This window comes from Tarenaya hassleriana, unplaced genomic scaffold (genome assembly GCF_000463585.1).
Source record: "Tarenaya hassleriana unplaced genomic scaffold, ASM46358v1 Cleome609, whole genome shotgun sequence".
Classification (NCBI taxonomy): Eukaryota; Viridiplantae; Streptophyta; class Magnoliopsida; order Brassicales; family Cleomaceae; genus Tarenaya; species Tarenaya hassleriana.
Window position 1 is genome coordinate 9,803 of NW_010968598.1, and position 13,088 is coordinate 22,890.

A 13,088-nucleotide genomic window follows, 5' to 3' on the forward strand; every position below is an offset into this window, starting at 1 on the left:
AAAAGAATACTTAGCTCGCGATGTTCGTTCACTCGCACTTAAGTCTGCCTACGTCTATCGCATAGCTAGCTTCCTCGCCTCCTCAATTCCTCATTAGAACTCAACCTGGTGATAAGAGACACAAACCAATATTCGATGCAAAAAGAAAAAGAAAGGAAATGAAAGCTAACCTAAGAACTCGGATTGCCTCCCGGGAGCGCTTGTTTAGGGTCTTTAGCTTGACCAAACTCTCTCAACTACCGGATGGGTCTAATGAGCGAAGATTATCGATCTTCTGCCAACCTGGATCATGAAGTTTAAGAGCATCTCTACAACAAAATGAGTTTGAGAAACGAGGCGTACCTAGTAGAGAAAAATCTGGTGGTGATGCATGAGATTCGAGCAAGTTCTCACGATGGTCTGATGAGTTAGTGACCTGTTCAACCATGTTAGCTTCTTTCTTACCTTTTGTCCTATCTGGATCTAGTCCTCTCTTAACCTTGTGTATGTGGTCCTGGTTCTTAGGCGTTTTGAGCTTGTAAACTGAACAAATAGATTTCACACTTTCGTCTGGATTGTCATTTTGATTGAGCATAAATTCTATTGTCTCGTCTCCAATGGACATAGTAAGACGACCCGCTGTGACGTGGATGACGACATCTGCTGTGTTGAGAAAGGGACGCCCTATAATGATAGGCATGCTTGAATCTGCATCCATGTCAAGAACCACAAAACCTACAGGTATGTAATAATCACCCACCTTAAGTGGCATATCCTCTAGTATACCTGCAGGTCGTTTGGTCGACCTATCTGCCAACTGTAATATCATTTGTGTGGGTTTGAGTTCACCCACACCTAGTCTCTTGAAGATCGACAATGGCATTAGGCTTACGCTTGCTCCTAGATCACATAACGCCTGTTCAATAAAGAGATTGCCCAGTTTGCAAGGAATGGAAAAACTACCTGGGTCTGCCATCTTACGGGCAGATCATGTTGAAAAACGGCACTGCACTCTTTGGTTAATGCTACTGTCTCCTTCTCCACTGTCTTCTTCCTAGCCAGAATATCCTTGAGAAATTTGGCATAAGAGGGCATTTGAGTGATTACCTCATGGAAAGGTTTTGTGGCCTCCAATTTCTTTATCATGTCCGTGAAGCGCTTAAACTGGCTGGCCTCTTTTTGTTGCACAAGTCGTGAAGGGAATGGAACTGGAGGAGGTCTGGGAGGTGGAGGTACATACTTTGGTTCTTCCTCACATGTCATCTTAACTGGAGTATCTGCAGATTGAATGTTAGAGGTGATCGCAGATCTAGAGTAAAAAGACTCACCTTTTTCAAGAGTAGGGGGACGACATCCTCAAGTTGCTTCCCGCTTCTTAAGAACACTGCATTGCAGTGCTCTCTAGGATTTATCTCGGGTTTATCTGGAAGTGATCCTTGAGGTCGCGAACGTATAGAGGCAGCAAGTTGAGCTATTTGATTATCGACAAGCTTGAAATGGACGTCGGTCTTCTGTTGATGTTCACGCATCTCGATGCGAATGATTTCTTGACCCTGCATAAGCTGTGCGAACATAGACTTAAGATCGAGGTCAAAATCTACCTGTGGTGGAGGCGGAGACGGAGCGTAATTCTGCTGAGATTGAAAAGGCGCTAGGTAGTGTTGAACGGCCTGATTCTGATGTTGTTGGAGAGATCGGGGTCGAGGTTGATGTCCTTGAGAAAGACCCTGATTAGACGGACCACCGAAATTTCCATGGGGAGTATTCAAGACGTTGGAAGAATTCGTGAACGAGAAGATTGGATGATTCTTCCACCCCGAATTGGACACGTTCGAGTACAGGTTGTTATCTACATAGTAGACGTCTTCAATCTTATACCCGTTGGCTGATGTGTCTAAGTCTGAGATCTGATGGGCATTCTCAACCTGCATTTTAAGTTTTGCCAATTCTGCACGTAATGCCTGAATTTCAGATTGACTTTCCTTACCTGCACGGCTTTCTTTGAGGCTAACGTTTCTGATAAACTCGTGAGAGGGAGCACACTCGTTGGCCATCTTGTTGATCTGTTGCTCTATGAAGTCGAATGACTTTTCGTTGAGGCTTCCTCCACAAGCTACTCGAATAAGAACCCGAGTGTCCTCCTTTAATCCCTGCAAGAAAGTGGAAATAAGGTACCTTTTATCCCATCCATGGTGAGGACATGTTCTCTGGTATCCTTGAAAGCGATCCCAAGCTTCACGTAAGGATTCATCAGGTTCCTGCAAAAATGAGTTAATTTGTTGTTTCGCGAGCTGGGTCTTGCTAGCGGGGAAGAACCGCTGCATGAACTTTTCTTGCATCTGTTCCCATGAGCATATGGAATCTGGAGGTAGTGTGTAGAGCCATTCCAGAGCAGTATCCATTAAGGAGAATGGAAAGGCTATGAGCATGAGAGACTCATCGGTAACTCCGCGGACTGTCCTCACTGACTGGCATAGTAGCTTGAATCGAGTCAAGTGAGGGATCGGGTCTTCGTTAGGTCTACCTCTGAAAGCCGATGAGCTCAGCATATTGATGAATGCCGGTTGAAACTCAAAATTGTTACGGTCGATATCAGGTCGGCGAATGCATGAGAGTTACTGAATGTACTTGGGCTGAAGGTATGCCCCATAAGTGTCATTGTTGTTCTCAGCAACTATAGCACGTTCCTCCATCTTTCTTTGTTGTCGTTTCTTCTTTCGATTGCGCTTAGCGGACTTCTCGATTTCACGATCAAGAGGTACTACGTTATCAGACCCAGAACTTCTTTTCATACACCGGGAAACCTGCACACCAGAAGGTTGAACGAACAAAAAAATAGATCAAGAAATCGAGGGAAAACAAAAAGGAAAAAGGATCTAGATTCAAAGGAATCTTTATCCTAGCGCTAAACTATTCCCCGGCAACGGCGCCAAAAACTTGATAATGCAAATCTAGGTGTGTAAATAAGCTAAAGTAATAAAAACCTTGATACAGCGAATACCGCAAGGATACGGATCAACTGTAGTACCAGGGTCGAACGCAGGGAATAACTAACACTAAGAACAAGACTCGACTAAGAATTAGATCAGGAAATAACAGATGAAATATGTGAATAGCAAAAATAAATCAATAAACGAACTAAGTAAATTCAGATAACTAAACCACCGTAGCTTCGGGATAATCTTAACGCGCAGGGATTGTTTCTAAGGATGGAGAATCTACGAATATCGAACTCTAATCGGGGATCTCAAGTTCTAATATCAGATTTGGCTCTCTCAAGTCCTAAATCTACTATCCAATAATTTAGCTCAACCTAATAGATTAAAATATCAAATGCATTAATGATCACTATCACAGTTCCTAAACCGATTAACCTATCTTTCAATAGTCTTAATCAATTCATTCAATGATTTCTTTCCGAATCTAATTCCAACTCTCGTTGTCAATCAGAATCTAAGATCAATCAATCAACTGGCCAAGAAGATCAAAAGCAATAAACTCAATTCAATTAAACCGCCGAGTATCGAAACAAATCCCTACAAGGTTAAATCCCTAGCTACAGTGAAACGACCACTCACTACCCATAACAACAAACGAGTTCAAAATCAATAAGAAGAAACATAGAAACAGATAAAGAAGACTCGCAGCGATCTCTCGATGACGATTCTTCAATCTCTGCCCCCGGGAAACTCCGTCTTGATTCTTCTCGAGTTCTCTGGCTTCTCTTGTGATCTCTCGATGGTTTCTGAAGCCCAAGACGTCCTCTACTTATTGGCTTGGTGGCTTGGTTTCTTCCTTTGCTGAAAATGGAAGTCCGGATGCACAATAGGAAGTTTTCCCGTAATTCAACACGGCCGTGTCGAATGCAACACGGTCCGTGCAATTCTCTGTTAAAAATCTGCACTTTAGACATGGACTGAACACGGGCGAGTTTTAATCAACACGGCCTTGTCGAATGACAACAAGGTCCGTGTCAATTCTCTGAGTAAAACTTCACTTTTTTCAGCACGGACACAACACGGCCGTGTCGAATGCAACACAGTCAGTGTCGATTCTTCAACTCGAACATGCTTGACAGATTTGCTCATAACTTTCTACTCCAATGTCGGATTTGTGCGATCTTGGTGTCTATGCGTAGATATTGAAGAGAGCTTTCTAATGAGGTAGAGAACACACAATTTGGACTTGTAGAATGGAAGTTATTGGACTTGCAAGATCTGACTTTTTAGACTTCATGTTTTTCTCCAGAACAACTCCAAATGTTTCCGTTTCGTCTGTGATGTTCCGTAGTCCATGTTTTCCACTCCTTTTGCTCTCTTTTATGCATGAATACCTGTTTTGACACCATAGAAAGCAACCAAGCAATATCGAGACCAAATGTGCTCTAGAATGCCTATAAATATGCAAAACCGAGTAAAATGCACTAGACATCCTATACCAAAATATCACCGAAATACATGTCATCATGCGCCATGAAGCCGTCTTCGACCCCAAACTCATCCATGCATCATTCAACAATAAAATCATCAAACAATCATAGATCTCATGTTTACATGCATTCTAACCATTAAAACCATGCAAAACATGCAAAGATCTATGATCTACATGCATTCTAACAATTAAAATCATGCAAACCTGCAAAGATCTATTGTTTACATGCACTTTAACAATTAAAATCATGCAAACAAGCAACAGGCACGGCGATATACAGAGAACCAGGCTCTGATACCACTGTTGGATTCCCTGCGGGTTCCTAGCATGCGATCTCATCGATCTAGGGTTTGGTTTTCTAGGTTTCATGCAGCGGAAGAAAAAGATCTAAACCTAGCTAAACGTCACACAAAAACCAATTGTGCAATAACCCGAAAGAACGTGTATATCACCGTGGGAATCGTATACTTACCTCTTTCCTGAAGAAACGAAAGTAGGAGTCGATTCGGGGCCAGTTTAATCACCTAAGACTGAAGTTACAGTCCCTCTACACGTATCCACACCGACGGGAAGGATTCCAAACGCTTTTGGAATCGATCTGCTAGGATCTGTGAAGTATATCAAGTGAGATCTAATCCCGAGAGCTAAACCTGTTAAAGAAACGATTTCTTCTGAGTTTTTGCTCTGTCTTTGGGTTCTGAAAGTGAGTTCTACTCTTAGGACGGCTCCAACACCTCCTTATAAGTTAGAAACCCTAATAATTGTGAAAAGAGACTTTTTCCGAGTATTGACTCGGTCGAGTCAGAACGAATCAACCCAAGCCCATTGTCAACTCTTGACTCGGCCCATTGAGTATTGACTCTGTCCGAGTATGTGGTAGGCTCATCATGTTCTAATAACATGAGTTCCTCATTCCTAGTCACGAGAAATCCGTATCTCACAGGCTCTTGGCGAATCCTGCCTGATCTCCGGGGTTCACTAGTCGAAGGTTGAGTCACAACCGGTAGTGAAATAGGTTGAACATCTTCAACTTGTTCACTCGGCTCAGCGTCTACTTGTTGCTCTCGTACTTCCTCAAGTTCGATCCTACTCTCACTGATTCTTTTGGAGACGAACTCTCGCTCCATAAAAGTCGCATTCCTGGCAATGAACACCTTGTTCTCTGTCGGAATGTAGAAGTAGAAACCCTTAGTTTCCTTAGGGCAGCCTACAAATAAACACTTATCAGATTTGGAGGATAACTTATCAGTCATCTAACGCTTCACGTAAGCGTCGCAACCCCAAATTCTGACAAACGACAACGTGGAAAGCTTTCCCGTCCATATCTCATATGGTGTCGTTTCAGCCGCCTTCGTTGGACTCCTGTTCGTAACGGTCTCTAAAGCATAGCCCCAAAAGGACTTCGGAAGATCTGTCTGACTCATCATCGACCGAACCATGTCTAACAGTGTTCGGTTCCTCCGTTCAGACACGTCATTCCACTGTGGCGTTCCATGAGGAGTTAATTGTGATACAATACCACAATCAACCAGATAGTCAGAGAACTCTTGGCTCATATACTCGCCACCACGATCAGATCGAAGTGTCTTGATCGTCTTGCCAAGCTGATTCTGTACTTCGTTTCTAAAAGCCTTGAACATTTCAAGTGTTTCAGACTTATGTCTCATCAAATAGACATAACCGTATCGACTGAAATCATCGGTGAACGTAACGAAATACAGATAACCTCATCTAGCTGGACAGCTCATTGGTCCGCATATATCACTATGTATGAGAGCCAATAACTCTGTCGCTCTCTGTCCTTTCCCCTCGAAAGGATGTTTTGTCATCTTGCCCATCAAACAAGACTCGCAAGATTCAAGAGACTCAAAGTCAAATGAATCCAGAAGACCTTCATGATGAAGCTTCTGAATACGTTTCTCGTTTATATGGCCTAGACGACACTGCCAGAGGAAGGTCAGGTTTAAGTCGTTCGGCTTAAACTGTTTAGTACTCACGTTATAGATGGATGATGTTGAGTTCGAAGGCTAATCATTCAAGACGTATAAACCATTTATAAGATAACCATAACCATAGTAAATATCGTCTCGATAAATCATCAAACTCGAGTTCTCAATAACAAATCGAAAACCATCCAAATCCAAACATGAAATAGAAATAATGTTTCTGCTAATCGCAGGCACATAGTAACAATTACTAAGTTCTAAAACAAGTCCAGAAGGAAGATGCAAATCATAAACGCCAACACACAATGCAGCAACTCTTGCTCCATTTCCGAGGCATAGATCCGCTTCCCCCTAGCCAGCATCCTATTTCTTCTTAGTCCCTGCACATTTCTACAAATGTATGAGGCACTCCCGGTATCCAATACCCACGTAGATGTAGTACAGATGTTAGCTTCTATAACATGAATCCCTGAGGCAGGAGCTTCATCAAGCTTCTTGTTCTTCATATCCTCCAAGTAAAGGTGACAATTACGCTTCCAGTGTCCAGACACTCCGCAGTAATGACAGTCACCCTTAACGGGCTTAGGCTTATACGTAGGGGAAACTTTTGCCTTCTTCGCCTCCTTTTTCTTGGCTTTACCCCGCCGCTTCTTGCTAGAGTTTTTCTCCACAGTAGGCACAGTCTTGGACACTACGATATCATGCTCGGCCGATTTCAGCATCCCATGCAGTTCGGCTAAGCTCTTAGTCATTCCGTGCATATGGTACTGCATCACGAACTGATTATAGTCCTCCGGCAATGACATCAGGATCAACCGATCAAGTCCACGACCAAGTCTCCATCGAGCTTCACTCCCATACGCTCAAGTTCCTCAATATGAACTCTCATGTTGAGGACATGGGTGTTGATAGAGATGCCTCTCGGCATCTCCGTCTTCACCAGAGCTTTCAACGTCTTGTACTTTTCAGTACGCACTAGATCCTGAAACATGGTCTTGAGCTGGTTGATCATATCAAACACGCTCTTTCCCGTCGACAGTTTTTGCGGATTCGGGGCCATGCTTCCCAACTCGGGGTCATGCTTCCTAACATGAGACAGGAGATCTCATTGTCGTCAGTCTGATGCTTCAACCAAGCATCTCTGACGGCTCTCGTGGAATTGGCCACAGGCTCTGGTGGTAGAGCCCCTTCCAGGACGTACGACTTCTTATCGTGCTTGAGAACAATTCTCAAGTTCCGATACCAGTCTAAGAAGTTCGTCCCGGTCAACTTATCCTTCTCAAGGATAGATCGCATTGTCAAATTCGGTACACTACGAGTTGCCGCCATGTCCTACAAAAAAGACAAAGCAGAACGAACAAAAACAAATGCAGATTCTATCAATGATCTACTACCAGCTAGTCCATCATCAATCAACGACAATACATCAATGATCCACTACTAACTAGTCCATCATCAATCAATGACAACATAGATGCATATACAAGCTATATTCCCATACAGAAAAATAACCCTACAATAATTTTCTATATGGGACTAAGATCCGTATTTCACATAAGAGTGAGTTGTTACACTCAGCCTTACGCTATTTAGGTAGACATCTAATGTTAATCACATCCAATGTGACTCTTAGATCATTTTATGAGACTATGATATCAAATATCATTGCATACTCGTCTCATTTGTACCATTAAGTCTCAAGTCAAACTTGACAACTTAACCTAAGGTAAACCATGTTCAAGCTATGGGAACCACGATTTCCCACCCTGTCTCACAAAGATAATCGGTACGCTCAGCTTTGGCATTACCCGTGTTACGGACGATCGATGCCTTGACAGGTGCTCTAGTAATGGGAGGTACACACTTAGCATTACATAAAAAAGGGATTTTCGAAACCACACTTAGATCAAGCATCTACTTTCAAGCTATGAGAACCACCATTTCTCCATCATGTCTCACCAAGATAGCACGACACACCCAACTTTGGCATGGCCCATGACACGTATGATCGAGGTCTTGACAAGTGCTTTACTCATAGAGCTCCTAGATCTAACCGGTTTCTAGTGCGATGATTGTACATAATCCGAATAGACCATCCATTCGATTATGTAATCCAATCCCAAAGCTCCCACTCAATCAAGCATATCCAACATCTTGATTAAGTTACATGCATTCATTCACTATGACCGAAGCTCCCACTCAATCAAACATATCTAATATCTTGATTAAGTTGCATGCATTCATTCACTATAGACCGTTCGGTCCAGACCCGTCGGTCCAACCAACACCAAGAAACCCTAGACCGATTGGTCAAGAGGACTAGACCGATCGGTCCAGGCGAAAACGTGATCAGATCTCGCTTTCGTCGTTTCTGCCCCGTTTCAGACCCGAATTTGACCCGGTTTTCGCCTCCGAACTCAGAATTCGAACCTCTTGCACATATGCAACAATGAATAGAAAATCTACTCTAGATCCACAATCAAATCATGCATAGCATCAAAGCAAACACGGATTCAAACGATTCAAATCCTATAACGTGCGTGATCGGGTTCTAACAAAATCATACAACTAAACCAGGCTCTGATACCACTGATGAAATTCCTAGGATCTCTAGAGCGAATCTAATTCTAAGAGATCGGATCTAGAGTTTGCGCAGCGGATGTAAAACAAAAAATTTTATAAACCCTAAAACCTATCATGCATGATCTTGTAGAATCGTTAGAACGCTTACCTCAATCGATCCGGGGCCTGTATCAATTGATGTGTTCGTCTGATCACTGTAGGCAGGCAGAATGCCTTGCCCTCTACTGTTGGGTTTTGATGAGGACCTCAGAATCCCGAGCAATACATCAAACTATATCTTGGAGGTAAAGGAACACATGGAGCTAATGATAGTTTGGAACGGGAGCACGGAGCTAGGAGCTCAACGAAATAGCTTGGAGCTTAAGCAATGCTTGGAAGATGCACATTACAACAATGAAAGGCTACAAGGAGATACACGATCAAACCTTCAAGAATCAAGAAGCAATTGTCAGCTAAATACATCTCAAATTAGAGGACCAAAGACACGAGAATCACGAGCATCATCTCGACCCAAACCACCTCTCATGTGTGCCAAATCTCGAGCTCCTTGTGTTAACGTCATTGCGTCCATCAATCACGCCTTTAACGCATCTCGGAATGGAGCTACACACCCTCCTTGTTTTGGATCAGCTAAGGCACGAAACTTCTCCATATTACAAGCCTAATTTGCTTCATTCCCAAGTCATTCAAGCAAAGGAAGCTTCTTGAGTCACAAGTCAATTCCCAACAGCTAGTTTCTACCAACCACCACATTTAATGCAAGAGGCTCCACCTATCTTGCATGGCATTTACCATTAATGTTATTTCTTTTGTTTTCTCTTTAAATATGAGTTGTAAGACATCATTTTGATCAGATTTGAACATTGGAAAGAAGTATTTTCGAGTTGAGTTTTACTCCTCTTGTTGGTGTGTCCGACATTGTCTCGGTTTGTCCGAGAAATCCCATCTTGGTTTGTCCGAGGCTTGTCTTGGTTTGTCCGAGACCCTATCCTTCGTTCTCCATCCATCTCTTGACTACGATTCGAATTCGAGAGCCTCTACGAGTGCCGGTGATTGGATCAAAGTCCCGCAGCCCTATCCTTTTCGGTCCTTCTCCAACCGTCGTTCGAATTCGAGTGCCTCCACGAGAGTGCCGGTGATCGTTCACGGATTATCTCCACCTCCTCCGTGCGTACATCATTTTGGTATCAGAGCTGCTCGATCCTACGGCCGAAATTCCCCGGTGAGATCGCTCCTTGCTTCTCGCTTCGGTTTTAATTTCGTTCCTAACTTCTAGTTTCGTTCAGTTTGATATAGCATCAGTATTTGACTGTTTTGGTTGTGCTAAACTTTGAATTATTTGTCGGCACGCCAAGTGTTCAATTGATTGCGCCAAAAATCTGTTTGTTGTTACTTGGTTGAATCCGTGTGTGGAATAGGATCAAGTACTCGTTTTGATTACTTCACCTACTGTTCTAATACTTGTTTGTGGTTGTGTTAGCACGTACGAAGATCTGATCGTGTTCTCGTTTGTGGTTGCAAAACGTTATTGTCGATAATTGTCCGCATTGTTGCTTGAATCGTCACTTGTTGAGTATCTCAAGGAATGCACGTTTGTTTTGGCGTGTTTGCTGTTTGTTTGTGAGAAACCTCTCCTGTACGTCATGTGTTGAGACGTGTTGTTCATTGTTCATCTTTCCTTTAAATTCTATCAAGTTGTATAGCACGTTGCTGATTGATTTTGCCTCGTACGTCGCGTGTTTAAACCTCGTCGATTGTACGTTGTTTGATTACCGTTGCACGTTGCTTAAGAGGACACGTACAGATTACACGTTGCGTGATTGATCATTGATATCCACGTCTATCATTTCCGCTCTTGCACGTTGATTGTTTATTGCAAGTTTAGATTGTACAATAGGAACAAAAGCTCATTTGTGTGCTCAACTCTTTTAATCATGAATCTATCGAAAGAAGAACAATGTGCTGTTTTGAAGATTCTTCAAGACATCGATGGTCGACTTGCTCGTCTTGAAGATATGCAAAATGAAAGTCAATGCTTCCAAGAAAGACGTAATATCCGTCAACGAGCGACTCATGACCACGGACGACATGACGATTACGAGGGAGCAAAAACTATTCATGGACGCAAACATGAACAAAAACATCAAGGTAACAACACGTTCTCCTTATATACTAATCCTACTCGCAAGAACGTGAATTACAAGTGTAGGGACCAAGTTCATATGGCACATGAATTTCCCAAACGACGAGAGAAGTCTATCAAGGATGACGGGGCAAATAACTCCGATAAAGAGTCCGAGTATGTGACCGAAAAGAAGGAAACAACCGAGGAGCCCAACCATGAGACCGAAAGTGTATCCAAGAGTGTGATAAAGGCCAACGAAGAGCTGCCAGATGTTAACAAAGATGCACCGGAAGTGGTAACACAAAATGAGGGCCTCAAACTTACGAGCCAACCTAGGCCAAATGACACCACCGACAACGTTTGGATCATAAGTCAAGAACGTGGAGCAAAAACCGGTAACTTCATTCCTATTTTCATTCTTGTTTATGATTCATGCTCAGATCAGAATATACCGCAATTTGAGAAACTAAGGGGAAAACTCCAAAAGGAATACTCTTACGAGTATCTCAAGGAGTGCACAGGCAACATTGATACATTTGCCCCTCTAGCGGACATGTTGACTCGGGGTAACTGACTCGGACCGAGTCAAGGCGGGAAATTCTTGACTCTTTCATCGTTTTAGCTCCAGATTGCTCCCGTCTTGCTCCAAATCGCATCCGAGACCTGTAATCCTATGCTTCCAAGAAAGACGTAATATCCGTCAACGAGCGACTCATGACCACGGACGACATGACGATTACGAGGGAGCAAAAACTATTCATGGACGCAAACATGAACAAAAACATCAAGGTAACAACACGTTCTCCTTATATACTAATCCTACTCGCAAGAACGTGAATTACAGGTGTAGGGACCAAGTTCATATGGCACATGAATTTCCCAAACGACGAGAGAAGTCTATCAAGGATGACGGGGCAAATAACTCCGATAAAGAGTCCGAGTATGTGACCGAAAAGAAGGAAACAACCGAGGAGCCCAACCATGAGACCGAAAGTGTATCCAAGAGTGTGATAAAGGCCAACGAAGAGCTGCCAGATGTTAACAAAGATGCACCGGAAGTGGTAACACAAAATGAGGGCCTCAAACTTACGAGCCAACCTAGGCCAAATGACACCACCGACAACGTTTGGATCATAAGTCAAGAACGTGGAGCAAAAACCGGTAACTTCATTCCTATTTTCATTCTTGTTTATGATTCATGCTCAGATCAGAATATACCGCAAATTGAGAAACTAAGGGGAAAACTCCAAAAGGAATACTCTTACGAGTATCTCAAGGAGTGCACAGGCAACATTGATACATTTGCCCCTCTAGAAATTGTCCATAGTTTGCAGGTATTACATGCTAATGAAGGGGAGATTGACACCATAAAAACATGGACATCTACGAGTACCATCCAAGCTCAAACTTCACATGGAGTAGATTGCTTCTATGCCAACAATGCTTGTACACGACGAATAAGCCATAACATGGGGGAACCAACCGGTAATGATGTTCCTATTTTCATTCTCATTTACGATTTATATCTTGCATTGCCAAAATGGTCACTCATAGATTCGAGCACGCAAGGATGGGTCGTAACCAATTCTCCGAGACCTTTATGTGGTAACTTTGTTCTTATTTTTATTCTTGTTTATGACCAAAGGAAGCAATTCGATGAGAACACAAGCTGCACTAACATTGTTGCCCTAGATTTTGCTACTAGATTGCAGATCTTGTGTATGGTCGAAAAGAAGATTGAGGCAAATCAAACATTGATCATTGAAAGACTCATCCGAGCACACGAAGCCAAAAACTTTTATCATAGATGCATGGATGATTCAACGATTACATCCATCTCAACCCCAAAGATAACCAAGAAGGATGATTATACCAAATGATGCCAACTGCGATTTCTATTCCGATTTATGGTCCGAAAATGTTTCTAGAGTAGTTTTCTATCGATGGAGCAACAAATTAACAGTCCACAAGCAGCAATTTGATTGATCAAACACAAGAATTCTGCAACTTCTAAACCGAAAAGG

At 42.7% G+C, this 13,088-nt stretch overlaps 1 protein-coding gene across 1 annotated transcript; it reads right to left on the reverse strand.

Moving 5' to 3' along the window:
* Positions 1-1,238: 1,238 nt before the first annotated feature.
* Positions 1,239-2,528, reverse strand: LOC104799779. The gene has a single exon (XM_010522419.1). It carries the CDS (start codon positions 2,526-2,528, stop codon positions 1,239-1,241), a length of 1,290 nt encoding a protein of 429 aa, XP_010520721.1.
* Positions 2,529-13,088: the final 10,560 nt, after the last annotated feature.